Source organism: Giraffa tippelskirchi, chromosome 13, assembly GCF_054371585.1.
Source record: "Giraffa tippelskirchi isolate mGirTip1 chromosome 13, T2T-mGirTip1v1.2.pri, whole genome shotgun sequence".
NCBI classification, from domain to species: Eukaryota; Metazoa; Chordata; class Mammalia; order Artiodactyla; family Giraffidae; genus Giraffa; species Giraffa tippelskirchi.
Genome location: NC_137287.1, coordinates 3,059,043 through 3,086,032, shown reverse-complemented (window position 1 = coordinate 3,086,032; position 26,990 = coordinate 3,059,043). Strand labels below are relative to the sequence as shown.

Below are 26,990 nucleotides of genomic sequence, written 5' to 3'. Positions count from 1 at the left end.
GTCTGGGTACAGTGTTCACAGGCGAGTCCCACCGATGCCCCTTCCTGTCCGATCATTTCGGACGCCGTGTCCTGCAGAGGAACCCCGAGTCCAGCTGACGTTCATGAAGAAAGCTGGGGTGGGGGGCCTCCGCTCCCTCAGCCGCTGCCTCTGCTCTCAGGAGGGAGTTATTTTTGGTCCAAGGCCCAGATGTCGTGTAGCCCAATCGACGCTGGGAGAGTGGGTCCAACCTCTGCCCACCCCGGGGACCGGGGCAGCCACAGCAAGGCCTGAGCCCCAGAAACACGGTCTGGGGGCGTGTGGGCTGCAGAGAGTGGGGAGGACCACCAGCCCGGCGCCGAGGGCAGGTCAAGGGCGTGCCGGCCTCTTGCCCTCCAGCAGGAAGCGTCTGTGGGAAGAACGCCAGGGCAGGTCGTTGCGTCCTGAGCGCCGGGAAGAGCTTTTCTTTCCCGGACACCCTTTTCTGCCTGAAGCAGAAAGCCCGTTCACATGGGCAGATAAAACGTTGCCCCATCTGGGGGGTGTTTATGTTAGTCATTTAAAATTCTCCTGCAAGACTTGGAGGCTCTGCCTCAGATCCGAGCTGTGGATGTGGGCGTCCACAGGGCCCAGGGGCTCAGGACGGGGGTGGGGGGAGGCCGAGGCTCCTGGCCCTCTGAGAGGCTTGTGTGGGTGTCGGCTTAGTCGGAAACCCCGGCAGAGCCTGCGCTGTGGGTGGAGGGGCTTCGGGGGGGTCTCTGGGCATCTGCTGGGGGCCGCCTCGGGGTCGTGCTGTGTGGGTCCCCAGCCGCTGCCTCTCCACTGGCTCCTCCCACCGGAGCCCCGGCGCCCACGCAGGGGTGTAGGTCTGCCTTCTCAGACTAGCGGGCGGTATCCAAGGCTGCAGGACGCAGGCCTGGGGCCCTCAAATCGCCCCACTGGCTTCTCCCCCGTAGCCCAGTTCAGTTCAGTCACTCGGTCGTGTCTGACTCTGCGACCCCATGGACTGCAGCACGCCAGGCCTCCCTGTCCATCACCAACGCCCGGAGCTTGCTCAAACTCATGTCCCTCGAGTCAGTGATGCCATCCAACCATCTCATCCTCTGTCGTGCCCTTCTCTTCCCACCTTCAATCTCTCCCAGCATCAGGGTCTTTTCCAGTGAGTCAGTTCTTGGCATCAGTTGGCCAAAGTATTGAAGTTTCAGGCCCTCCCGAAGCCCAGGGAGGCTCTCAAGTGAAACCCTGCAGGCCGGACTCCAGGATGGACCCTGGGGTCCCCACAGACCTCTGGCTTCCTGGTCGGTGGGTTCTTGGGGTGCGAGCCCTGGGGGGTCAGGGAGCCTGAGCCCTTGATGGCGTGGTCTGGAGGGTGGGTCTCTGACAGACTCACACTGTTTGCTATCCGTTTGACCATTGGCCCCAGCCTCGTACTCCCGGGGAGCCCGGCTTAGAGCTCAAGTCGACTCCTGGGCCCCCTCCCGCCCTGAGAGGAGATTCTTGGACGTGGGTTCACGCTACGCGCTAATTAGAAGGCTGCGAAGGACGCACAGTGGGAGGACATCGGTGCGGTTGGCCTCCTGTCCTTGTAGAGAGAAACGGCGGCTGAGAGCCAAGGGCGGGCATGAGGTCCTGTCTGGCCGTCTCTGCCCCCAGGGGACCGGGGCACCATGCACTCAGGCCTCCCTTGTCTGAAAGGCCCCTCAGATGGTCCCACCCTTTGGGGGCCTCTGCTCTTGGGGACCCCATGGCCAGTCTGGCTCTTGGCTCTACAGGAGCCCCTCCTGGGGGGGAGTCGCCTGAAACCGCTCACACCCCCACCCTGGCCGCCGCCCAGCCTGGAAGCCCTGCACACCACCCACCTGCTGCCCGTTGGACCTGAGCCCCGCGGTGCCGAGGGCCCGGGGCCTCTGCCCTGTGCTGGGATGGCGTGGTTTCCTGCAGGGCGACCGGGGCGCTGGGGGCCAGCGGTGCAGGGGCCGCATGGGCTCCTCTTGGAAAACGTCACCGCTCTCCCGAGGGACGGTCTCTATAGGAGCGTTGGCCCGTGTCCTTTGACCTGGGTCCCAGTGAGAAGTGGCCGGGGGCCGGATCTGCCGTCGCGGGTGTTTGGTCCTGACTGAGTCCCGAATCTGCCCGTTCACGAGCGCCTGCTGCGCTGGTACCAGCTCAGCGTCCAGCTTAGCGTCCATGGGCGGGACGCCGGGGCTGGGAGGTCGGGCCGCCCCGTGGCTCTGGTTTCTCTCCTTCTCCAAACCCAAGAGGAGGCCACGGGGTGGTTCCGGAAGGTTCCCGTCCATGTCCCCCAGCCCGCACCCTGCGCCCTGGTGACAGTGCCGCTCTCACCGCAGGCTCCAAGGAGTCCCTGTTCTCCTGCGCCCTCACGGCCAGCGAGGAGGCCATGGCGGTGCTGGAGGAGGTTGTCCTGTACGCCTTCCAGCAGTGCGTCTACTACGTCTCCAAGGTACCGTGCCACCTGCGCCTGGGGCCTGAGTGCCGGCCCCTCCGTCCCCCCGGCCCCGGCCCCTCCATCTCCACGGCCCCGGCCCCTCTGTCCCCACGGCCCCGGCCTCGGCCCCTCCGTCCCCATGGCCCCAGCCTCGGCCCCTCCGTCCCGCCGGCCCCGGCCCCTCCGTCCCCCCAGCCCCGGCCTCAGCCCCTCCGTCCCCATAGCCCCTGCCCCTCCGTCCCGCTGGCCCCGGCCTCAGCCCCTCCATCCCGCTGGCCCCGGCCTCAGCCCCTCCATCCCCCCGGCCCCGGCCCCTCCGTCCCCCCGGCCCCGGCCCCTCCGTCCCCCCAGCCCTGGCCTCAGCCCCTCCGTGCCCATAGCCCCGGCCCCTCCGTCCCGCCAGCCCCGGCCTCAGCCCCTCCGTCCCGCCGGCCCCGGCCTCAGCCCCTCCGTCCCGCCGGCCCCGGCCTCAGCCCCTCCATCCCCCCGGCCCCGGCCCCTCCGTCCCCCCGGCCCCGGCCCCTCCGTCCCCCAAGCCCTGGCCCGTCCACCCCCTCACTCGCTGTCCCTCTGTGAAGTGAGCCCCCCTCTTCGCTGCTCTGGGAAACAAGAGCGGTCTGGCCGTCCCAGCCCCTTTGCCGGGCCCACCGCAGCCCATGGCTCCTGTGGGGCCGACGCGTGGTGTGGCCCAGGCGGGAGCTGGCCGGGTCGGGCCCGGGGCCCCTGCCAGCAGCACTCTCCTCTGGCCCCCAGTCCCTGTATGTCTGCCTCCCGGCCCTGCTGGAGTGCCCGCCGTTCCAGTCGGAGCGCCGGGAGAGCTGGAGCACGGGCCCCCCACTGCCTGAGGAGCTGCGCCGCGTGGTGGCCGTCTACCAGGCCGCCCTGGACCTGCTGCGGCGGCTCCAGGTGCACCCCGAGATGGCCGCGCAGGTGCTGGCCTACCTCTTCTTCTTCTCCGGCACGCTGCTCCTCAACCAGCTCCTGGACAAAGGTGAGGGCGGGCACGTGTCCTTGGGGGAGGCCCGCGGGCTGGGGCGTCTTGCCGCGTGGGGCCCGAGCGGGTGCCCCGGGGAGGACGTGGTGCGGAGCCGTGGGCAGCATGCGCAGGGGGCCTGCCGGCCTTTTCCTGGTTCCTGTAATCTCAGCTCAGCCCCGGGAGGAGGGAACGGGCTCAGGGAAGTGGCGTAACCTTTGACCTGGCCTCACTGGCGCCCAGATCTCCTCCGTCACCTGGCCCAGGCTCAGGGCCGCCGGGACCTCCGGCCGAGGCAGCGCTGGGCAGCGCTGGGGCGTGGGGCTGGCCCAGGGTTCTCCTCCCGCCTCTATACCAACCCTCCTCCCCCAGGGATCTGGAAGCAGGTGGGGAAGCTACAGAAGTGCTGGAAGGTCTCCTGTCTATCCAGAGGCCTGGGGTAGGGGGGCGACAGGGCTGGGGCCCTGCTGGGCTTGTCTCCCTTGGGGGCGGCGGGCAGCCTGCCTGCCCTGCGAGGGCTGTCCGCATCACCCTCCCTCCATCCCTCTGCCCCCAGGCCCCTCTTTGAGCTGCTTCCACTGGCCCAGGGGCGTCCAGGCCTGTGCCCGCCTGCAGCAGCTCCTGGAGTGGACCAGGAGCGCCGGCTTCGGAGAGGCTGGGGAGCACTTTTTCCGGAAGCTTTCCTGCACCCTCAACCTGCTGGCCACGCCCAGTGCCCAGCTCATCCAGGTGAGGGGCTGGGGGGCGCTGGTGGTGCAGGCCAGGGGGCTGGTCGCTCTGGGCTCAGCAGCTTGCAGTCCCTGCGTGTGGGCTAAGTGTGTGCTTCAGTCGTGTCCGACTCTGCGACCCCATGGACCGTAGTCCACCAGGCTCCTCTGTCCATGGGGATTCTCCAGGCAGGAATCCTGGAGTGAGTTGCCGTGCCCTCCTCCAGTTGCAGCCCCTAGTCCCCAGCTGTTCCCCCTGCAGGTGGGGTGACAGCCCAGGACGTCTGTGTCTCGTCCCTGACCTGCAGTGGTACAGGGGGGCCCTGCTGACGGGGAGGTGAAGGACCCCGAGGTCGGGAGGTCACCCTGGTCACCTGGTAGCCCCATCTAAGCTTATGAGTCCTTAAATCTGGGAAAATATTTGCAAATGATGTGACCAACAAGGGCTTCATTTCCAAAATCTACAAACAAGTCATAAAGCTCAGTATCAAAAAATAGCCCAATCAAAAATATGCAGAAGACCTAAATAGACAGTTCTCCAAAAAAGACATACAGATGGCCAAAAGGCACATGAAAAAATACTTGGATGTTGCTAATTATTAACGAAATGCAAATCAAAACTACAAAGAGGTATCGCTTCACACCTATCAGAATGGCCATTGTTAAAAAGCCTACAGCTAAGAAATGCTGGAGAAGGTGTGGAGGAAAGGGAGCCCCCCCACCCCCGTTGGTGGGAATGTACACTGGTGCAGCCACCATGGAGAACAGTGTGGAGAATCCTCAAAAATTAAAGATAGAGTTGCCATAGGATTCAGCACTTAATTCACATGCTAGCGAGGTAATGTTAAAAATCTTTCAAGCTAGACTTCAACAGTATGTGAATTGAGAACTTCCAGATGTTCAAGCCGGGTTTAGAAAAGGCAAAGGAACCAGAGAGAGATCAAGTTGCCAGTATCCGTTAGATCATAGAAGAAAATGAGGAAATTCTAGAAAAACATCTGCTTCATTGACTATGCTAAAGCCTTTGACTGCGTGGATCACAACAAACTGTGGAAAATTCTGAAAGAGATGGGAATGCCAGACCACCTGAACTGCCTCCTGAGGAATCTGTAAGCAGGTCAAGAAGCCGCAGTTAGAACTGGACATAGAACAACAGACTGGTTCCAAATTAACTGGAGGATGTTAAGGCTGTATATTGTCACTCTGTCATATTTAACTTGTGTGCAGACATCATGCAAAATGCCAGGCTGGCTGAATCACAAGCTGGAATTAAGATTGCTGGGAGAAATACCAACAACCTCAGATATACAGGTGATACCACTCTAATGGCAGAAAGTGAAAAAGAACTAAAGAGCCTCTTGAACGTGAAAGAGGAGAGTGAAAAAGTTGGCTTAAAACTCAACATTCAAAAAACTAAGATCATGGCATCCAGTTCCATCACTTCATGGCAGATAGATGGGCAAAAAGTGGAAATAGTGGCAGATTTTCTTGGCCTCCAAAAGCACTGTGGATGGTGACTGCAGCCACCAAATTAAAAGATGCTTGCTCTTAGGAAGAAAAGCTATGGCAAACCTAGACAGCATATTAAAAAGCAAAGACATCACTTTGCCAACTAAAGGTCCATAGAGTCAAACCTAGTCATGTACGAATATGAGTTGGACCATAAAGGAGGTTTAGTGTTGAAGAACTGGTGGGTTTGCGTTGTGGTGCTGGAGAAAACTCTAATTCAGAAGGACACAGGCACCTCAGTATTCATAGCAGCACTATTCACAACATCCAAGACATGGGAACAACCTGAGTGTCCACAGACAGATGAATGGGTAAAGAAGATGTGGTGCATGTATATAGTGGAATACTACTGAGCCATTAAAAAGAATGGAATAATGGTATTTGCAGCATCGTGGATACAGCTAGAGATTATCATCCTAGGTAAGTCAGAAAGAGAAAGACAAATGCCATATGAGATCACTTGTATGCAGAATCTAAGATAAGATATAAAGGGACTTATTTACAAAGCAAAAACAGACTTGCAGACATAGAAAACAAACTTACGGTTACCAGAGGGGGAAGGGAGGAAGAGAGAAATTAGGAATTTTGGATTAACAGATACAAACTACTCTACATAAAATAGGTAAGCAAGAATTTTCTGTGCAGCACAAGGAACTGTACTCAGTATCCTGTAATAAACCATAATGGAAAAGAGGCTGAAAGAATCACGTATGTATGATTTTGTATGTATAAAATCACTTTATACCAGCAATTAACAGAGTGCTGTAAATCAACTATACTTCAATAAAAGGGAAAAAAGGAGGCAGAAGAGGGGGTCAGAGGCAGAAGAGGGGGCAGCGGAGGATGGGCTGGGAACGCGCAGCAGCCTCCAGGATTCGGGAGTGGCCCTTGGCTGGGGCCCGGAGACAGGACTTCAGCCCTGCAGCCATGGGAGTGGGTCCTGCTCTGGAGCCGCCAGGGGAACACAGCCCCTGACCCTCGGTTTAGCCCCGAATGAGCCATGTCGGGTGTTTGACCCCAAGACCTGCGAGGCTGGGTGTGTGCTCGCTGCCACGTCCGAGCTTCTTTGCCACAACAGCAGCAGGAAACAAGGATGCCAGCTCACCCGCCTCCCTCACTTGTGCTGTGATGCGGTCGTCACCGGGTGGGATGAGGCCAGCCAGGCCCTTTCCTGCTGGGCGACGGGCAGCCCTGTGGGCTTGGCTCCCTGCCACCCGCAGTCCTGCTCGGGCTGTCACTGACCGCCCAGCACCGTTGTTTGCCACCCTCGAGACAGACTGTTTAGGGAGAAGAAGCTTATTTAAAAAACTGTCGATACTCTCATAAAGAGAAGGCAGAATATCCATAACATAGTGACCGGATGCTGTAAATGAGAGAATTCTTGGAAGTTAAAACTGCAACGGCCGAGACAAAAAGTTCGGTAGCAGAGTTGGAAGTTGAAGTTCGGGGAATTTCCCAGAAAGCAGAGCTCGTGAAATGGGAAGGAGGTGCTCGGCCGCCAGGCGCCCGTTGACACCCCCCCCTGGAGAAGCAGCCGAGGCCTCGCCGGGTGCGGGGTGCTGTGAGGATGGGGCCGCCCCTGGGGCTGCCCTCGCTCCCCCCCACGCAGCTCAGGACCCCCCGTGACCCCGTCCAGGCCTCTGATGTTGGTTGGCAAGGAAGTGAAGTGAAAAAGGAAGAGAGGAGGAAAGTAAAGGACAGTCAGTGAGACCCGCTTCCTAGCAGCAGGAGGCCAGAGAGGCCAGAGCAGAGGGGCCAAGACCTGCGCCGGATGCGCCCCTCGCGGGCCTCCAGGGAGGAGAACCGTGTCCTGGAGGTCAGGGGCACGGCGGCTTCCCACTTCTCAGGAGTGGGTGCACAGCCGCCTCCCAGGTTCCCCACGAGGGCCTCCCGCCTGGAGTCCTGAGCCCTGGTGGCCGGAGGCCGCTCTCCCACCCCGGGCCCCCCGGGCCCCCCAGTGCCGGCCTCCCCGGGAAGCTCCCCCAGCAGAAGGCAGGGGCTCCAGGAAGCTCAGTGGTCTGAGCGTTCCCAGGAGCCCTCCCTGGTCCCAGTCACAGCCAGAGCCGGTCCCCTCGTGGACCTCACTGTCCGTCTGGCCCCCGGGGGCGGAGTGTGTACTGGGGGCCCTGGGGGCTCCCCGGAATGCATCATGGCCCCCCTTGTGTGGGGTGGGCTCCACTGCCTTTGACCAGGAGTGCTTCTTGTCGCAGATGAGCTGGGCGAGCCTGCGGGCCGCGTTCCCCGCCCTGAGCCCCGCACAGCTGCACCGGCTGCTGACTCAGTACCAGCTGGCTTCGGCCATGGGCCCCATGAGCGCCTGGGAGCCAGGCGCCCAGGACGGCCCTGCCGCCTTCAAGTCAGGTGAGGCCCCTCGGGGGTGGAGCTGGGAGCTGGGGCGTCACCCGTGGGCTGCTGGACGCCCCGGTCCCCGGGTGGGGGTAGGGCAGGACCCCCCAGGAGGAAGGCAGCCCAGGGCTGGGGCTCCCCTTGGCCCCCGAGGTCCAGGCTGTCATAGGTCCCCACTGCCCCTCGGGGCCTTGCCCAGAGCTCGGCCACCAGGGAGAGGGCAGGCTATCCACACTGGATGGCTCGACGCAGCACGGTCCTGAGCACACCTGCTGTGTCCACACACTTGTGCACACAGGGACAGACGTCCGTACGTGTACGTGCTCTTTATGAGTTAGCCGAGCCCCTCTTGTCATGAGCAGAGTGTGACACAGAGATGGACAGTGAAGGGTGGGTGTGCAGACAGAAGTGGGGCTTCGCCCCCGTCTCCCCCTCGTCACCCGGGCTGGGACTCTGGACAGTCCTCCCCCTTGTACTGGTTCATGTCCAAGGCCTGCTAGGGGGCTCTGTCTGGGGGTCGGGAGCATTGTTCCCAGTGCGGAGGCTGGCACGCGGGTGACGGTGTGGGGTGCAGTCGGCGTGGCTGTGGGAGCCCCAAGGAGCAGGCGCCCGGGTGCCCCCAGTGTGGGCGGGTGCTGGGCCAGGGGCGCCGGGGAGGGTGTGTGCGGGTGGGAGGGCGTGGGGCATACGTTCCCCCTGGTGGAGCACGGGTCATCCCGGTGGCCCCTGGGGCTGGACCGGCCTGGGTCCCGCCCACGCGTCCCTGGGGTCCGGTGGCGTCAGGCGGGGAGCAGGCAGCGCCTCCTGGCCGGCGGTCATGCCCCCTCACCCCCACAGAGGAGGTCCTGGAGTCGTACGAAAACCCCCCGCCCATCGTCTTGCCGAGCGAGGGCTTCCAGGTGGATCTGGACACCGAGTGCCCGGATGACCGCGTCTACCAGCACCTCCTCTACATCCGCCACTTCCTATGCAGCCTGCGGAGCCAGCCTGGCCCCAGCGGAGCGCCCGCCCTGCCTGAGGGCCTCCAGGTGCCGCGGATGCAGCAGCGGGGCGCCTGAAGCTCGGGGGGCCCCTCTGTTCCCCTCTCAGGTCCACCGCTCGGGGCTGAGTTCTCTCTCATCTCCCCAGGGCCTGCACCACGCCAGTCCCGAGGGTCACCCCAAGGCCCAGAGCTGCCCCCCGGCTTCCAAGGACCCCGGCGGGGGAGCCCGTGACGCTGGCCTGGAGCACCCTCTCCCTTCCGTGGGGGGTCCCCGGGCACAGGGCCCCCCAGGAAGGCTGCCCGGCCGCCCGAGCCGCGGGGGCCCCCAGGCCGTGGACCCACATGGGGACCCCTCGTGCCTGCTCACCCCTCCAGGCACGCCGCTTGGCCTGGAGCCCGCAGCCCCTGACTGGCCAGAAGGCGGCAGCGCCTGCGGGAGGGCGCTCCCGGAAGGGCGGAGGATGGGGCCCGGCGGCCCGCGGGGCTCTTCCCAGGAAGGTGAGCTGACCCAGCCCGCTCTGCGCCCCAGCCCGCACCTCGGGGTCCTTCCCCCGCGGAGTTGGGCGGCATGTCTGGCTGGACTGTTAGCTTTGCCCCCAAGCGCCTGTCACCCTGGACACAGGACGGGCCCCAGGGTGGGGGGCCCGGAGAGGGGGCTTGGTGGGGAACGGACGGCTCCCGATGTGCGTTCAGCCCCAGAGCTGGTGCGAGGCCCGTGGGGTCGGGAAGATGGTGGAGGCGGAGGGCCCGGAGCCCTGGGCAGGTGCCCTGCGGGCAGGGTCAGCGAGACGGGTGCGCCTGAGGCAGGACACTGCTCAGGGGCAGCACCGGCCATCGGGGTGGGGAGCAGCAGGGTCGAGCAGGGTCCCACCTCGGAGGGGCCGGGGCCGGGCTGCCCCTCGGGAGGGGTGCGAGGGCGGGGAGATGGGGGGAGGCAGCTGAGACCCAGCAGAGGCCCTGCTCAGCCGCCTGGGAGCAGCCGCCTGGGAGGGGCGGGGTCCCGCGGCAGCACAGGGCGGCCTGCCCCAGACCCCTGGTCTGCCCCAGCGGGCCCCCCCCGGGCCTTCGGGAGCAGGTATCCTCTGGAGCAGCTGAGCCGGACACCCGAGTCCTGGACTTGGGGGAAGTCTGGAGAGAGGCCTGAGCAGCCGCCCCTCACCCGCTGCACTTTCCTGCCCTACAGGAGACTGTGGGGCCCCGGAGGACGAGCCCCTTCCGGCCCCGTCCAGCCTCAGCTCCAGCACGGATGACTTCTGCTATGTGTTCGTGGTGGAGCTGGAGCGCGGCCCTTCGGGGCTGGGCATGGGCCTCATCGATGGGATGGTGAGTGACTGCCCCGTGTGCCCCGGTCTCCTCTCTCCACCGAAGACGGGCCCACAACCTGGGGGGGGGTTCACGAGGTGGGGGAGGCCCGCGACCCTGGGGACCGGGGCCACCTCCTGGGATGGGAGGACGGGGGGTGGGGGGTCTCCTGCCTGCGTCTGCGCCTGCGCCCTCTGCCTCAGGCGTCTGTCCCGGGCCCGGGGCCGTGCTGGTGTCCGGTGCGGTCCTGCAGACACATCGACGACCACAGTGTGGGTGTGTGAGCCCCTCCGGGCCCGGCTGGGGAGGTGTGGAGCTGCCCGTTCTGGGGCCCCGCGGGTGAGGGCCCACGGAGCCCTGAGGCTGCCCTCTCCTGCAGCACACGCCCCTGGGTGCCCCTGGGCTCTACATCCAGACCCTGCTCCCGGGCAGCCCCGCAGCGGCCGACGGGCGGCTGGCGCTGGGGGACCGCATCCTGGAGGTGAATGGCAGCAGCCTGGCGGGCGTCAGCTACCCGAGGTACCCGCCCCGCCGGCCCCCGTGCCCATCCCCCGCCCCGCCCGCCCACCCACCCCAGGGGACAAGCCTGGCTGCCTCCTCAAAAGGCCAGCAGCGGGCTCTGTCACTGCCCGCTTTGGAGATGAGCAAGTGAGGTGCAGCGTCAGCCTCCTGCCCTTTCTTCGCTCGCTCGCCCTGATGATACCCCAGCCACCTCCCTCAGGGGCTCAGGCGCCTCGGGGCGGGCCGGGCTCCAGAATGGCAGCGGGCGTCCTGGCTCTGTGATCCTGGAGCTCCGTCCCACTCGGGGGGCTCAGGGTTGCTGCCTCTGACTGTCCCCTCGGTACAACTGGTGGGTGGAGTCTGCCCCCCCCCCACCCCAGGCACCTCCAGGAGGCACTGCCCGCTGGACCAGCGCCGAGTCCTCGCTGGGTGGGCTTGTCTATACCGGCCGCATCCCTTGGCTGCTTTCAGGGCAGTGGATCTGATCCGACACGGGGGCAAGACGATGCGGTTTCTGGTTGCCAAGTCTGACGTGGAGACGGCCAGGAAGGTCCGCTTCCGCACACCGCCCCCCTAGGCGCCCTGCGCGGTGGGCCGCCCGCCTGCACCCGGTCCCGCGGGCGCGTCTCTGCCGGGCTGTCCCTTGCGGGTGCGCCTCCTGCAGGCCACCTGCAGTCCCTTCGTGTATGTTCTATTTATATGACGGATAGCAGTTGTGATGTTTGTTACAGAGCTTTTATGTTTGAAGATTTTAATGGAAAAATATAGATTCAATAAACTATCTTTCATATTCCAGAGGGCGGCAGGGCGTGGCATCTGGGGGGTGCTGCACTGGTCCCCAAGGGGCCACGGGGCTCCCGGATCTGCTCCCGTGCCCGCCGGCGTGGGAGACCCGTGAGGACACGGGGTCCCGGGGGTGGTGGGATGGCTCTGCCTAACTCTGCGTCTGCCCGCCCCCCACCCCAGACGAGCAGCAGCAGGCCATGCCAGGCAGCCCCCTGCCGCGGAGGGAGAGTGCAGGAGCTGCCCACCCGAGTGGGCTTTGCACTTGGGGTGCCGCGATCAGCACGGTCCCGAAGAAATGGTCTAGAAACCTCGGAAGGCTATAAAGTGGGAGTCTTGACCCACTCTGGGTACCCAGGCCTCCTCGGGCCTCATGCCCTGCGGTGTCCTCTCTGCTGTGGCTGGGCCTGAACACCAGGCCGGCCGGCCCCAGGCTCTCTGTCTGGCCGCCTGGCGTCCACCCGGTGGGAGGCCCGCCTCCTGCCCCAGCAGCGGGGCTGTGCACAGGGCCGTGTTGGTGTCAAGGTGACGCGCTGGCCATCTTCAGCAGGTTCGGCCGCGTCCTCACCGGGCTTGGAGCCTGGGGTCGGGCTCTGGGCCCGCATCCTCCTCTGACAGGCACGCAGACTGGGGACGAGGGGTCCCGGCCAGTCCGCTGCAGACACACCCCCTACGTGGAAAGGAGTCTCCTGCAGGGACCCGCAGCCCGGTCAGTCCCAGGTGGGTCCCAGGCCCTGGGCCTCAAGTGCAACTAACTCCCTGCCACACCCTGCTGAGTGCGGGGAGTGGGGAGCGGGGGGCGGCCCTGCTGGCTGCTTTGTGTTGGGCATCGGGATTTCAGCTGCCTTGAAGCAGCTCCCCAGGTGCTGGATGAGATGCATTCTTTCCCTGAACGTTATTTATGTTTGGCGGCACTCGGCCTTCGTTGCTGCGCGGGCTTCTCTGGGGGGAATGGGGGCTGCTCTCTGATGGCGCGTGGGCTTCCTGTGGTGGCTTCTCGGTGCAGAGCACAGGCGCTAGGGGCGCGGAGCCACCAGGGACGCCTGCGTGAAATGTGCTTTTAAAAAGTCATTGAAAATGTATGCTTGAACCCAAAAGAAACTCGTAGAGCCCCAAACGGAAACGAGAGCACAAGTTCAGGGAGGCTGGCGCCTGGCCTGAGGCCCGCCGAGCTCCCCCTGCCTCCGTGCTGTTTCTTGGTTGGGGGGACCCCGCACACTGCAGAGTCCCGCGGGTCTGGGGGAAGACCTCGGGGCTCTTCGCGCAGGGAGTGTGGGGTGCCACCTGTCTGTGGGGAAGTGCCCAGGTCACTCCCAGGCCGTTCTTTGAAGCCGGTACTGTTATTACCCCCATTGAAGGGAATGGCTGCCCACTCCAGTCTTCTTGCCTAGAGAATTTCACAGACGGAGGAGCCTGTGGACTGCAGCCCACGGGATCGCAGAGTCGGACGCTCACTCACTCCCACACACTTTTCCTCTCTTTCACTTTCAGGTGAACGTGGAGCAGACGGGACCGTGGTTTTCTGTGTCTGTGGGCTAGCGCCGGAATAACGTTGTGGGGAAACCGCACAGACCCTCGTCTCTGCAAGCCGCCGCCCTCCTCTCGGCGCGTGGGCACAGCCTCCGGTGAGTGCTCTGCGGGCACGCGGACCTCCCAGGCCCACAGTGTCCACCTGTGTGTGGTGCAGACACCCTGTGGGACGCCCGGCCCGCCGGTGAGTGGGCGCATGCTCCCCACACGAGGCCAGGGCGGGACGGGGGGTAATCACCACCCCCACCTGGGCGGCAGTCAGGATTGGAACTCGGGTCGTTCAAGTAGACTCAGCCACGCAAAAGTCTCCCCTGCAAAGAAAATGGTGAGGGGACACTGCTGGAGGGCCTTGGCTGGGTGTGAGGAAGCAAATCCCCTCAAAACCCATGTTCTCAAACTAGTTCTTACGCACATTTGGGACCCAAACTTGCAATATCTGAACGACCTGAAAACACTGAAAGCTGAGCGTTGAAGGGGCGTCTGGTAAAATGGAAAAAGATTTTCTCTAGCTGTCACGTACTCAATCTTGGCCTCTTGGGATCCAAGTCCGGAGGGCTGGGCAGCAAGGGTGAGGGGCTCGCTGGGGCTCGCAGGGCTGGGACGGCCCTGCCCTGGAGGGTAGAGCCGGCTGAGCCACGGGTCGCAACTCGGGAAGCATCTGAGGCCCGAACACCAGGCAGACGCTGCGCTCAGGAGGGCGTCTGAGGGGTGAAGCCTGCCGGGGGCGGGGCCGCGGGTGTGGCCCGAGCTGAACCCGAGGGGCGTGGCCGGAGCCTGGGGGCGGGGCCACGGGGCATGACTCGCGGGGCCGCAGCGCCACCTGGTGGCCGGGCCCCTCCACGCGCAGGTGGGGCTGGACCGCAGGCCGACTCTAATGGAAGAGCAGTAGGGAGCGCTGGGGCTGCAGGGGGTTCTGGCCCCACCGCAACCAGTGTGTGTCCTCCACTCGGGGTAAGAGCAGAGCGCACCTGATCTCCCGGGTAAGGCTTCCAGCGGCAGATGCTGGGGTGGCCTTGTCTGGCTGCTGGGAGGCTGCAGGCCTGTGGAGGCAACAGAGCCCCCAGACTCGCCTTTCCGTCTCCCAAGCTACTGGGGAGCAGATAAGCTCTCCAGTCACTGACCAGGCTCACCTCCCAGTGCAGCCATCGGCTCTGGGAGATGAACACGGCTCCTTTCTGACTGCATGTCAGGGCTCTGTTCTTGATCATCGGGGACACGTGGGGATTAGGCGGGAGGACTCAGCAGCAGCGGGGCCCCTGGACTCTGCAGAGACTAGGGGGCGGCCTGCTGGGCTCCCTGCTTCCTGGGTGGAGAGAAAGTGAACCGACCCAGGTATTTTGTGAAGGAGGTTTATTTTTGCTTTATCTCCTCTTGCTCCCAAATAACAGCAGGACACAGATCTGGCAGCCTCCACCCAGTCCCAAGAGGGGCCAAAGCTGAGACTCAAGTGTTGTCCCCACCAGAGGAGGCAGAGACTGAGGCTGAGATGGTGACCTCCTCCCCAGGCCTCTCTGACCCGAGGGCATGGCAGGGACCAAACAGCAGGCTCTGCAGCCCGGCGCCCACCGGGCCCCTGGCCCCTCACCCTGGTAGGAGGCCTGCCTCCCGCTCCAGCAGCCGGCTGACCATACTCAGGGCCAGGGGCAGGGCTGTGTTGGAGTCGCGGTGATAGCGGGGCTGGGACACCTCCACGCTGGGCGTGAGCACGAACTGGGCCACGCTGGGCATCTTGAGCAGGTTCAGCAGCTCGGTGGCCCGTGTGCGGACGGCTCCCAGGTCGTCCTTGCCATGCACGGGGCCTGCGGCTGGGCTCTGGGCCAGCGTCCTCATCTTGGACAGGAGCAGGGAGACCCTGAGGGTGTGGGGTGCACCCCTCAGGTGGACAGGGGCTCGGGCAGGAGCCCAGCCCCCAGGAGCACGGGCTAGTGGGGCCTAAACTCCGAGACGGGCCCACAGCCCGGGCCACTGGCGTCCAGCTGGGAGGCTCGTGCAGGTGCCGAGTCCAAGGGTCCGGGAGGGGGCGGCTGCTAAGCCGTTCGCTTTCCCCACAGGAAGCCTGCAGGTTCCCCCTACCTGCCCCATACCCATACCTGGGGATCAGGTCTTGGCTCCGGGAGGCCAACTTGGTCAGCGTGGTCATGAGCACGGTGATGACCTGCGGAGGACACTTGGGAAGGGAGGCGGAGGGCCGAGACTGGGTGACCTCGAAAAGCAGGGCCTCTAGAGCTTCAAAGAACCTGTTGATCTGCTCCGCAGTGCAGCGCCGGTCCCAGGACACCGAGAGGTACTCGCCGATGGCCCACACCTGGGCGGGGGACAGCACTCAGCCCACAGCAGGCCCTGTGTCAGGCGCGGGCCAGGGTGATGGGGCGGCCGCCTTACCACAGACGTGAGCATGTGCCCGGTGTCGCAGGCGCCCCCCAGGCTGCCCACAAACTCCAGCAGCTCTTTGGCCTGCTCGACCACCAGCGGGGGATGCAGCTTGCACAGGGCCGGGAACTGGGAGCTCAGCACCCTGCCGGAGAGGACACCCCTCAGAGACCTCAGCCCCATGGCCCGTCTGGAGAACTGGGTGGTGGGACGGCTCTGTCCTCAGGCCAGGCTGGCGTGGGGACGAGCCCGCATGAATTGGGCTTTCAGAAAGGGCACCTTCTGGAAGGCTCTGCCCAAGAGAAGCTGGGGGGAGGGGAGAGGAGGGGACCTGGCAACTCGGGAGTGGGAGGGACCTGGGCGGCAGTGCATGAAGCACCAAGGCTGGGCTGGGGAGGGGGTCTGCAGTGACCAGAGCTGAGGGCACAGGAGCTGGAGCTGCAAGAGGTGTGAAGCCCCGCAGGGCCGCTGGGAGAGACCCACCTGTGCACATCTGCTTCGTACCCCTCAACCTGGAAAAGTGAGTCACTTCTTTCCAGGAGCAGCAGTGCCAGCTGGCTGGCCAGGGCCCCATCGGCGAACTGGGAGGAAGAGACAGCCTGGGTGCCTGCCCAGAGGCACCTCTGTGCTGGGCACCGCTGAGTCTGCTGCCCTGGGGCTGCTCGCAGCCCCGTTCTGGGGGGACAGGAGCGGGGCCTGGGCCGCTGTGAGCAGCACTTTCCACCCCGACCCGTGCACTGCCGAGGTCTGCCCCTTGGCTCCTGGCTCCGGCTGGCCCGCTGTTGTGGGGACAGAGGCCCTGGGAGGCAGGCTCACCTGCGTCACCGCCGTGAAGAACGCTCGGAGTAGGGTGGGCACAGCCTGGGCACACTGGACCACCCGGGCGCAGCTGGCCAGGGGCTGTAGCAGCTGGTAGAGTGGCGTCAGCCTGCGGACACACAGCCCGGTCCTGAGCACCCGCCGCTGCCAGCCTGCCCTGTTCCCCCGGGACATGAGTGCGGCTGGGGTCAGGAGACCAGGGCCAGTCCTGGCGCTTCTGCCTCTTGGGTGCTCAGCCTCACTACCTCCGTCTGTGGAAGGAGTCAGTGCCCGCCCCCCCCCCCCCCCCCGCACCTGCTGGAGCAGTACAGACAGGACTGGGTAGCGGAACCACCACAAGCTCAGTGCCCAAGAAGTGCTCAGCCACGCGGCCAGTGCTACTGGTGGCTGTGAGCAGAGCTGTCTCGCCAGGTCAGAAGGCAGCAGGCTCGGGGCCAGGCTCCGGCTGCAGTGGCCCGCGCTCAGGGCCCACCCCAGTGGGCCTACCTTTCCGTGGTCCCGCTGGCCTTGGCCCGCAGCAGGTGCTGGAAGAGGCCCTGGGCCTGGGGGTCCCGCAAGGCCTCCAGGCAGCCGGGGGCCCTCACGGAGACGTCCCAGAGCGGCTTCTCAGACGCAGCCTGCGATGACCTGCGAGCAGAGACGGCCGTGGCCAGGTTGGGACATGGCTCCAGCCCTGGCCCCTGCCCCGTGGTGTCCCCGGTCAGGGAGCGGGGCAAACGCCGTGGGAACGGGGAGCAGCGGGCTGGGCTCACCGGAGCTGCAGGTCCAAGGCCGCAGTCAGGCATGGCAGGTCCAGCAGCAGGTGGAGCATCTCCACAGCCGTCCTCGTGTCGACCAGTGCCGGGAGGAGCGCCACGAACTCGGAGGTGAGGGCTGGGCTGCTCCAGGCCAGGAACTGCAGGAACAAGTGGGCGCCTCCTCAGTCCCCCGACCCCAGGGTCGGAGTGCGCCTTCACTGTCCTCCCCATGACCCTGCTCGCTCCTGCCCTCACCTGGTGCCAGCAATCAAGCCCCTGTCCACCTGCTATCGTCTCTTCCTGATTAAAGGACTGAGTCTCTGATTTTGGAAAAGCCCCACAATGACATGCCACCACAAAACACCTGTCAAAGATGATGGCACCAAAGGGCTGAACACGTGGGCAGAGCTCCCCAGCAGAGATGCTAACAACTCTGAACCAACTCTGGGGGCTCTGCCAGCCCAAGCGCACCTTCCCAAGGACACAGGGTCATCGTAAGCATGGGTGCCCGCTGTCCCAGGGGCCCAGCTCACATGCCTTGAAGAGGTTGGGGAAGCTGGTCCTGAGAAGGTCCAGGTTGCTGCCGAACAGCAGGAGGTGGTCCCTGCAGAACTGGACGAACTCGAAGGCCAGCATCGGGCTGTGGAAGTGCTCGGAGGGGATCCTGGCAAAGAGGTGCTGGCAGACGGCGTCGGCGTCCACCGCGGCAGCCTCCCCTGCAAGCGCAGCTCCGTCAGGGCCTCCCGCCTCCCCGGGACAGCCCCGGCGTCACGAGCACAGGAGGGCCGGCCGAGCGCACCCAGCTCTTCCCGTGTCTGGCCACAGACCCACCCCTCTGGGTATGGAGACAAGGACTGTTCCTTAGAGGGGCTGCTTCCAGGCACCTTCTAGGGAACTCCTTGGTGAAGAGAGCTCGAGATTAACATCAACATGGTAACCTTTAAAAAATCTCCTCCATGTAAATGCTAAGCGCCCATCAAAGCACTGCTGCTCTATGATGAAGGAAGGGGCCGTGAAGAGGACGGGGCCCTGCCCGGCGCCCTGCCCGGTGCCCTGTTCTCCAGCGCGGGAGGTGCTCACCGTGGTGCAGGAAGAACTGGGCGACAGGCAGCAGCGCGCGGATGCAGGCCGGGTCCCCGCAGAGCCGGGCACGCAGGGTCCGCAGACACGGGAGGGCGCGGTACAGGAAGGAGGGGTCCTGCCGGCAGAGCACGTCCAGCACCAGCACGGCCTCCACCAGGCACTGCGGGGACACAGGCGGCTCAGAGGGAGCAGTGGCCCCCGCCCGCAGGGCCGCCCGCCAGCACTCACCGCCTTCTGCAGGTCTGAGTCGGCCTTCCTCAGGGCTCCTGGGGGAGGGAAGAGGGCCACCTGGTCTCTGCGTCCCACCGGCACCTCCCGATGAGGAGGCGCCCCATGCTCTGGAAGCTCGAGGAGCAGCCGGGGCGCCCACACCCGGGGGGGACGCCAGCGCAGACACGCGACGCGGGCCGGGGGCAGGCAGGGTGGCCCCAGGACTCACGCCGGCTGCTCTGCTCGAGGAGGCGCTGGCAGTACTCCAGGGCCTTCTCCCGCAGCCACTCGGTGGGTGGCAGCAGGTGGCTGGCGGTGGAGGCGGCCGAGAGCACAGACACGGTGGAACCCTCCAGCTCTGACCTGTCATCTGGAAGAGAGGGGGACGGGCCGTCTGGAGGGCGTGGGAGCGCCCCTGTCGTGAGCTGCCAGGGCCAGTGCTCAGTCCCGCTGGCGCGCATGCCCCCACCCACCATCACTGGATACCCGTGGTGTAGACACACCCGGACTGTCTAAACTGCTAGCAGGCGTGCAGATGAGTTGTTTGATGCCAACGTCTGGCTCTCGACGCATCTGGGAAAGGCGTCCTGGAGCCCACGCGGCTCAGCCAAGCCGCCCAGGGGTCCGCCCTGTCCCACCTGCATCCGTGGTGCCGGGGTGCGCGGGGCCGCCCTGCAGCAGCCAGGCCCGCAACATGGAGAAGGCCTGCACGTTCAGCCGCTGGTCCTCCGTGAAGCGCTGGCCCGTGGACAGCACCGTGAAGAAGTCCGTGGCCACAGTCCCATCCACCTCAGTGACAGGGCCCGGCTGCAGGGGACAAGGAAGGTCAGTGGGCACGGCAGGGCCGAGAACAGCCGGGGCGCCCTCATAGGACGCGAGAACATGGGCGCTTGGGCTGATACCACAGCCCTGCTCACGATCCCCACCCGCACGTCCCGAGACTCCTCACAGCATCATGGGTGTGGGGGCAGGACCCAAGCACCACACCCTCAACGCCAGAGTGGAGACAGGAAAGAGGGGTCATCCTGGAACTGGGGCGGCGTTCCCGCAGGAAGAATGGCTCATGCCCCCGAGACTGACCTGCCGGGCTCTGGGCACGGAGAAGAAGCTGCTAGAGGAGTGGGCCGCCCCCTGCTGGACACTGGCGTAGCGGAGCCAGTCCCCCAGCCGCTTGCTGAGCGCCTTGGTCTGCTCTGCGGGGGGGCGGGGGACACCGTGGGGACGGAGTTAAGTCTACAGAGCTTCCTGGGACCCGGCAGCAGCCCCGATGGTCCCCATCCCTGACCCACGCTGACAGGAGTGTGCTGACCTTCAGGAAGGGCGTCTGGGGCCAGGCTGGTGACCTTGGACACGACCGGGAGGAGGTGGGTCAGGAGGTGGGTGGGCCCCTCAGGCTGCCGACTCTCCAGGACCTTGATGACTCGCTGGCCCACAGCCCTGACCTGCTGCGGGTCACCCTGCAAACCCCCCCAGTGGAATGTGAACGCTGACTCCCTCAACAAACACCACTCCGCCCAGGCATCCGGAACATCACCAGGGCAGGCCCGGCCTAGCCCACTTGCTCACGGGGTGCACATGGCCAGCTGGATTGCTGAGCTCCAGGGCCACCAGGAGTGGGGGCTGGGGCCGTGGCAGTCACATTACCTGGGCCAAGAGCACGGAGGCCACCAGGCCCAGCTGCCGCGTGCTCTGGGCATGGTCGCAGGACAGGCTCAGGCTGCTGGAGGGCGCCATCTCTCTCAGCACGGCGGCACAGAGCAGCTGGAGCCGCTCGGGGCAGCGGGGTGAGCAGAGGGCGGTCTGCAGTAGTGCCACGCACGTGGGCTCCAGCCTAGGGGGCAGGGGCTGGTCAGCCTCCACAGGGCTGGGGGCCACCCAGAGGCCAGGGCGGGCGCTCACCTCCTGCTGTACTTGGTGGCGGCCACGATGAGGAAGAGCCTCCGCAGGGCGTCCAGGGTGTCGGGGCCCCAGTCCTCCGCCTGCAGCAGCGCGCTGACGCGGGCGCAGAACCTGCCCAGCTCCTCGGCCCCGACCTCCCTACAGAGAGAAGAGACTACTGCATGGGCACCTGGAAACACTGCCCCGTGGGGACAGGCCCTCCTGAGCAGAGGGGCCCGGGAGGGCGCATCTAGGGGTGGGGCCCCTAGGCCTCTCGGGATGAACCGCTGACGGGTACCGACCCTGGTCCTCGCCCCCTCCCGTGCCGGCAGGAGAGCCTCACGCCACCAGCTTCCCCAGCACTCCTTCTTAGCAAGCCTCCACACACTCGGGTTTTGTTATTCCAGGACCAGAAAAACAAACCAATTGGTTTAGGAGTCAAAACTAAGGGAGGTTTTAGTCTAAACCAAGTTGCTTTTCAAAAGATTCCTTCAATGAGCCTTTAACTTCTGGGAATAAGAGTTAAGTATGATAGAGCATATATTATGACATTACTCTAATCCTTGATTTAAAATGTATCTACTGAGCCTTTACAACAGGTTCAATACTGAAAAAGCTCTCCAAACAGAGCCTGCTTCCCGGTTCCCATTCCATGCTGAAAGGCAAGGAGAAGCGACATGCCAGCAAGTCACCAGCCGCGAGCTTCTGGGGGTGGTTCTCGGAAGGGCGCAGCGCACAGCTGGGCCCCCCATGTGCCCCCCAACAAGCTGTGGGTGAAGCCCACCAGATCCGTTCTGCTGGCACTCGGTCTGCAGTTGTGACCTGAGAGCGCATGCACCCCCAGCCTCTGCGGCTGCTGAGGTGGTCAGATGACCATGTGGAGGGGGTCCTGGGCGGTGGCTTGTGCTTCCCCATTTCACTTGAGGCCTGGCAGAGAAATCTCAGCCGACTCCTCCACCGCTCCCCCCTCGTTTCTTCACTTATTCCGGCCAGAGTGGGACACAGCCCCCTACAAACACACGCGGAGGCGTGAGTGGGCAGAGGATCACCCCGGGCCGGTCCAGCCTGCTTTTCTCTGGGTGATGTCGGAGGCAGACGGCGGTGCCCCTCGTCCGCACCCCAGCTCAGCCCCTCCACCCACCCACACCCTCAGCAGCTCCCACTGCTTTCAGACCCAGACTCCCAGGCGCTGGCGATGCACACAAGCACCCAGCCACCCCGACTTCCCTAAGGGCACCGCGTCCTGTTCGCCTGCCTTTGCCCAGCTCGGACCCTCTGCCTGGAACACTCTTGGCTGCTTCCCTCGCTGGATAAATGCCTCACTTGCTCTGAGCTTCTGGTTGTCTGGTTCTTCAGGAAACCCCCCAAGCCCTGCACTCACCCTCCCTGCTTACCCGAGTCCCACTTCCCTCTGCAGCTCACAAGTCATGCTTCTGATAAGTTTCTCCATCCTTCTTTCCATCTCTGAAAGATTTAAAACTAAAATTTTCTCTGAATCCTAACTCATGTAAATAGAAATAGGAAAGCAGGGCAGCAATACTCATTATCAGACACAGCAGACTTTAAAACCAAGTCTGTAACAAAAGACAAAGAAGGGCGTTACATAATGATAAAGGTACCGATACATGAAGAGCACATTATACTCATTAACATCTACGCACCTAATAAAGCAGCACGTAAGTACTCACAGGCAAAAAGGGAGAAACTGCCGATGATACAGTAAATAGTAGGGGACTTTACGTCTCACGTCAACAGACATGCTGTGTAGTGGCTCAGTCCTGTCCAACTGTTTTCAAGCCCAGGGGCTGTAGCCCGCCAGGCACCTCTGTCCCTGGGATTCTCCAGGCCAGAATACTGGAGTGGGTTGCCATGCCCTCCTCCAGGGGATTCTTCCCAACTCAGGGATCAAACCCAGGTCTCCCGCATTGCAGGAGGCTTCTTTACCATCCTGAGCCACCAGGGAAGCAGTTGTATCAAAGGACTTATTATCCAGACATAAAGTCAATAAGCAAGCAGTAGTCTTAAATGACACAAGTAAACTAGGCGGACTTTATCTATAGGATTCTCCATCCAAAACCATCTGAATACACATTCTTTTAAAATGCACATGGAATGTTCCCAGGATAGATCACATGTTAGATTATTAAGTAAGCCTCAACAAATGTAAGAGGACAGAAATGATATCCAGTACCATCTCTGACCACAACAGTATGAAACGAGAAATCAATTACAGAAAGAAAAAAAATGGGAAAAACACAAACTAGTAGACTCCACACCATGCTGCTAAAGTGAGCAATAAAGAGATGGGAGAGCAAATCAAGAATACCTCAGGACAAGTGAAAACAACACACACCCAGACCTATGCGGTGCAGCAAAAGCAATTCTAAGAGGGAAGTTCACCGCGATCCGGGCATACCTTAAGAAACAAAAGTCTCCAACAACCTACCTACCTACTGCCTAGACAGAAACAGAAGGAACAAAGGAAAGTCAGCGCAAGGAGGTTATAAAGATCAGAGAAGCAACAAGAGAGACCCAAGCAACAGAACCGATTGATGAAGCCAAGAGCTGTTTTCTTTTAAAAGATAAAACTGATAAGCCTTTGGGTCAGGCTGATCAATAAAAACAGAGGACCCAAATAAAACAAGATATGGAAGAGAAGAAATTGTGAAGTGAGTCTTTTAAGTCTTTTCACACTGGTATCACAGAGAAGACCTCTGACACTTACAGGCAGACAGACGTGACAACAGAGGACACGGACACGTTTCTAGAAACATACAATTTCCAAGACTGAATCAGGAAGAAACAGACAGTCTGAACAGACCTGTCACTAGCAGTGAAACGAGTCATAAAACTTGCAGCAAACAAAAGTCCGAGACCAGAGAGCTTCATGAGGGAATTCTACCAAACACAGAGATAATATCTATCCTCAAACTATCCCAAAAAACTGAAGGGGAGGGAACACTCAAATTCATTCTATGAGGCCACAATTACCTTGATACCAAAATCAGACAGACACTACAAAAAAAAAAAAAAATTACAGGTCAGTATCTATGATGAACATAAGATTCGAAAATCCTCAAAAGAACATCAGGAAACAAAATTCAACAATAAAAAAAGATCATGGGGAATTCTCTGGTGGTCAAGTGATTAGAACTGCTTTCTAATGAGCTTTCACTGCTGAAGGTGAAGGTTCAATCCCTGGTTGGGGAATTAAGATCCCACAAGAAATGAACTGTGGCAAAAAAAAAAAAAAGTCCTACACCATGGTCAAGTTAGATTTATGTTTACTCCAGGGTCACAAGGATGCTTCAACATCTGCAAATCCATCGGTGTTACACACATGAACAAGTGGAAGGATAAAATTCACGTGACCATTTCAATAGATGCAGAAAAAGCACTGGACAAAATTCACATTTATTCACGACAAAAACTCTCACCAAGTTGAAATCAAGGGAACATAATAAAGGTCATTTATGACAAACCCACAGGTAACATCATATTCAACACTGAAAAGCTAAAAATACTTCTCCTCTAGTATCAGAAACACATATAAGGATACCCACTCTCACCATTTCTATTTAACACAGTGTAGTGTTTTGGAGGAGCACTTTAGTAAGTACGAAGTCCTAGCCACAGCAGTCAGACTAGGAGAATAAGTAAAAGGCATAAAACTTGGAAGGGAAGTAAAACTCACTACTTGCAGATGACATGATACCATATATACAGAAAACTCTAAAGTTTCCACCAAAAACTATTACAACTAATAAAATAACTTCAGTAAAGCTGCCAGGATACAAGATTAATATTCAGAAACCTGTTGCTTTCCTATACACTAGTAAAGAGCTATCAGAAAGAGGAAGAAAATAATCCTGTGAAAATCATGTGAAAAAGAATAAAACACCTAGAAATAAACAAAAGAGGTAACAGAAGAGGTGAAAGAGCTACACCCTGAAAACTATAACACTGACAGAGGAGACTGAAGATGACACAAAGAAATGGAAAGACATCCCAGGTACATGAGCTGGAAGAATTAAAACTGCTAAAATCTCCATATTACCCAAAGCAATCCATACAGATTTCATGCAATGTCTATCAAAATACCCGTGGTTTTTTCACAGAACTAGAATAACTCTAAAATGTGAATAGGCAAAGTAATCTTAAGAAGAAAAAAAGCTGGAGAGACGTGTGATGCTCTTGGATTTCAGCCTATACTAAAGTACAAACTACAGTAATCACTACGTAAACATTATGGTTCTGGCACCAAAACACACACACATCAATGAAACAGAACAGAGAGCCTAGAAATAAAACCACACTCATGGTCAACTAACCTATGACAAAGAAGGCAAAAATACACAATGAGGAAAAGACAGTCTTTCCAGTTAGCGGTGCTTGGTAAAACTGGACAGCTACCTGTAAAGGAAAAGAAACTGGAACATTTTCTCGCACCACATACAAACATAAAATGGATTAAATACCCTAAATGCAAGATCAGAAACCATACAACTAGAAGGAAACAGGCAGAGCACTCTGTGATGTCAGCAGCAGCGAAGTTTTCCTTGGATCTGTCTCCTCAGGCAAAAGAAGCACAAGCAAAAACAAGCAAACGGGGCCTAATTATTACACGTAAAAGCTTGTGCACAGCAAAGGAAACCAACTTAATGGGAGAAAATGTTTGCAAGTGATATGACTAACAAGGGTTTAACATCCAAAATAAACAATTCACACAACTCAGTATGAAAAAAACAATAAAAAAAAATGGGCATAGGACCTGAATAGACATTTTCCCTAAGACGACATACAGACGGCCAACAGGCAGGCAGATAGAAAGATGCTCAACTGAGAGATACAAATCAAAACCACAATGAGGTAACACCTTGCACCTGTCAGAATGGCTATCAACAAGAAGACCACAATAACAAATGCTGGTGAGTAAGTGGAGAAAAGAAAACCCTAGTTCACTGTTGACGGGAATGTAAATTGGCGCAGTCACTGGAAAACTGTGGAGGTTCCTCAAAAAACTAAAAACTGAACTGCATTCCTGGGTATATACCCAAAGAAAACAAAAACTCTAATTTGCAAAGGTACATACAGCCCAATGTTCATAGCAGCCCTGCTTACAACAGTAAAGATATGGAAGCACCCTAAGTGTCCATCAAGAGATGACTGGATAAAGATGATGTGATGTGTATATACACAACGGGATATTACTTAGTTAATAAGAATGAAATTCTGCCATGTGCAACAGCATGGAAGAACCCAGAGAGCATTATGCATAGTGAAATAAGTCAGAGAAAGACAAATACTGATTATCATTTATATGCAGAATCCAAAAAATGGAATTAATGAATACAACAAAACAGGCTTACAGAGCACATACTAGTGGTTATCAGTGGAGACTGGGAATCGGGGAAGGGAAGGGGTTAAGAGATACAAACCATGTATTAAACAAGGTATAGCTACATTGTACAGCACTGGGAATGCAGTCAATATTTTATAATAACCTTAAATGGAATATAATCTATTAAAATACTGAAGCACTACATTGTACCCCTGAAACTAATGCTGTAAATCAACTGTACTTCGACTTTTTGAAAAAGCTATTTTCTGTTAATACAGCTCCTAAATTCAAACGAGCCTGAATTGGAATAGTGGAACTTGAGCATTGGAATATACGTCCAAGATTGAAGGAAATATACACGTTTTTGGACTCAGTGGGAGAAAACACTAGCCTAACAGATTTTGAAGGGTTATTTTGACTATAGCAAACTTCTGCTCCATTCACAGCCTTTACAACCCAACAGGCATTCAAGATCACAGGAGCCTCAACCAGCCTACTTTTTCCCACCAACTGGTGTAGCTCTGAATCCAGGTAGTTTTTCCTTTAAACCATGGTTCTGGCCGCCTTTGCTTCTCCTCGAGTAGCATCGAGTCTTACACGGACGCACTGCGGGGTCCGGGTCCCAGTCTCCATCTGTTTCCCCCCGTGAGTGGCTAGCTGGTGAGGAGAGGGCTACCAACTAGCCAGTGGGCGTCCAGAGGCAACCTGGGGCCAGAGGACGGAGGAGCATCCCCTCAACACGCCCCGCGCACCCTCGAGAGTCTCTCTTCCTAAGTCACTAACCCCCCGCGGCTCCCCGGAGCCCTCGGAAGGCCTAGGGCTCGCACACCGAGCTCGCCACGGCTCAGTCCAGCAGGCTCCCCGGCGCCTCTGTGGCCTTCCCGGCCCCGAGGCCGCCGAGGGCTCGGAAGCCCGCTGCTACCAGACGCGGGGGCCGCGGCCGCCGAGCCTCCGGCCCACCCCCGCGGCGCCCCAACCCGGCTCGCCTTCTTCCCTCAGAGCGCCGCTCGGGGCCCGCCCCCTCCCCGGGCCTCCTCACGCCGGGCCCGGCCTCCTCCGAGGCCCCGCGCCGAGACCCCCCGCCACGCGCCCGAGAGAGAAAGCGCGCTCACCTGGCCTGGCGGAGCAGACTCTCCGCGCCGGTCGCCAACATCCCGCCGCCGCCGCCGCCCCGAGGGCGGGCTGCGCGCTCCTGACGCGGGCGACTCGCGGAGCAGGGCCCGCAGCGACGCCGGCTTCCGGGCTGCGCAGCGCGCCGCGTCACGTGGGCTCGGCGCAAGGCGCCCGACCAATAGGCTTCGACGCGGCGCCTCCGCACGGGGGGGGCGGGGCCCTGCACGGCTCTCCGGCGCTTTAAACCGCGGGTCCCGGGGCCACGGGGACCCGTGGCCTTGTCACCCCGGAGCCCTGGCGCGGCTCCGGCGCTGTTAGGAGCCTCAGCTCAGCGTCCCCGTTCCGGATTCTGTCCCACAAACGCCGTCCGCTCCGTCGCCG

At 60.7% G+C, this 26,990-nt stretch overlaps 2 protein-coding genes across 10 annotated transcripts in view; one reads left to right on the top strand and one right to left on the bottom strand.

The window, feature by feature from the left end:
* The window catches only part of RADIL (Rap associating with DIL domain), a 60,141-nt gene extending 48,601 nt beyond the window's left edge, over positions 1-11,540 (top strand). For 6 of the 7 annotated variants that reach the window (XM_081552697.1, XM_081552694.1, XM_081552700.1 and 3 more), the window contains 9 exons: positions 2,328-2,440; positions 3,179-3,416; positions 3,955-4,127; positions 7,825-7,975; positions 8,798-8,988; positions 9,089-9,440; positions 10,126-10,265; positions 10,624-10,763; positions 11,217-11,540. In XM_081552697.1, coding sequence (XP_081408823.1) covers positions 2,328-2,440; positions 3,179-3,416; positions 3,955-4,127; positions 7,825-7,975; positions 8,798-8,988; positions 9,089-9,440; positions 10,126-10,265; positions 10,624-10,763; positions 11,217-11,322 — 1,604 coding nt within the window. In that variant the 3' untranslated portion in view covers positions 11,323-11,540. Of the gene's footprint in view, positions 1-2,327; positions 2,441-3,178; positions 3,417-3,954; positions 4,128-7,824; positions 7,976-8,797; positions 8,989-9,056; positions 9,441-10,125; positions 10,266-10,623; positions 10,764-11,216 lie in introns of all 7 variants that reach the window. The other variant, XM_081552695.1, reaches the window with a different exon arrangement.
* Positions 11,462-26,758, bottom strand: AP5Z1 (adaptor related protein complex 5 subunit zeta 1). Of its 3 annotated transcripts, XM_081552704.1 has the most exons (18): positions 26,609-26,758; positions 20,177-20,314; positions 19,922-20,108; positions 19,587-19,734; positions 19,358-19,470; positions 18,916-19,084; positions 18,507-18,647; positions 18,296-18,333; positions 18,065-18,227; positions 17,522-17,700; positions 17,000-17,142; positions 16,734-16,874; positions 16,245-16,356; positions 15,912-16,009; positions 15,441-15,573; positions 15,149-15,363; positions 13,306-13,369; positions 11,462-13,200 (listed from the first exon to the last, which is right to left on the bottom strand). In XM_081552704.1, exons 1-17 carry the CDS (start codon positions 26,647-26,649, stop codon positions 13,339-13,341), a joined length of 2,190 nt encoding a protein of 729 aa, XP_081408830.1. In that variant the 5' UTR covers positions 26,650-26,758; the 3' UTR covers positions 11,462-13,200; positions 13,306-13,338. The 3 variants fall into 3 exon arrangements, with proteins under 3 accessions (XP_081408830.1, XP_081408827.1, XP_081408829.1); XM_081552701.1 differs by lacking the exons at positions 11,462-13,200; positions 13,306-13,369 and adding an exon at positions 14,394-14,910; XM_081552703.1 differs by lacking the exons at positions 11,462-13,200; positions 13,306-13,369 and adding an exon at positions 14,394-14,910 and having other exon boundaries at positions 15,912-15,940.
* Between the last annotated feature and the right edge of the window lie 232 nt (positions 26,759-26,990).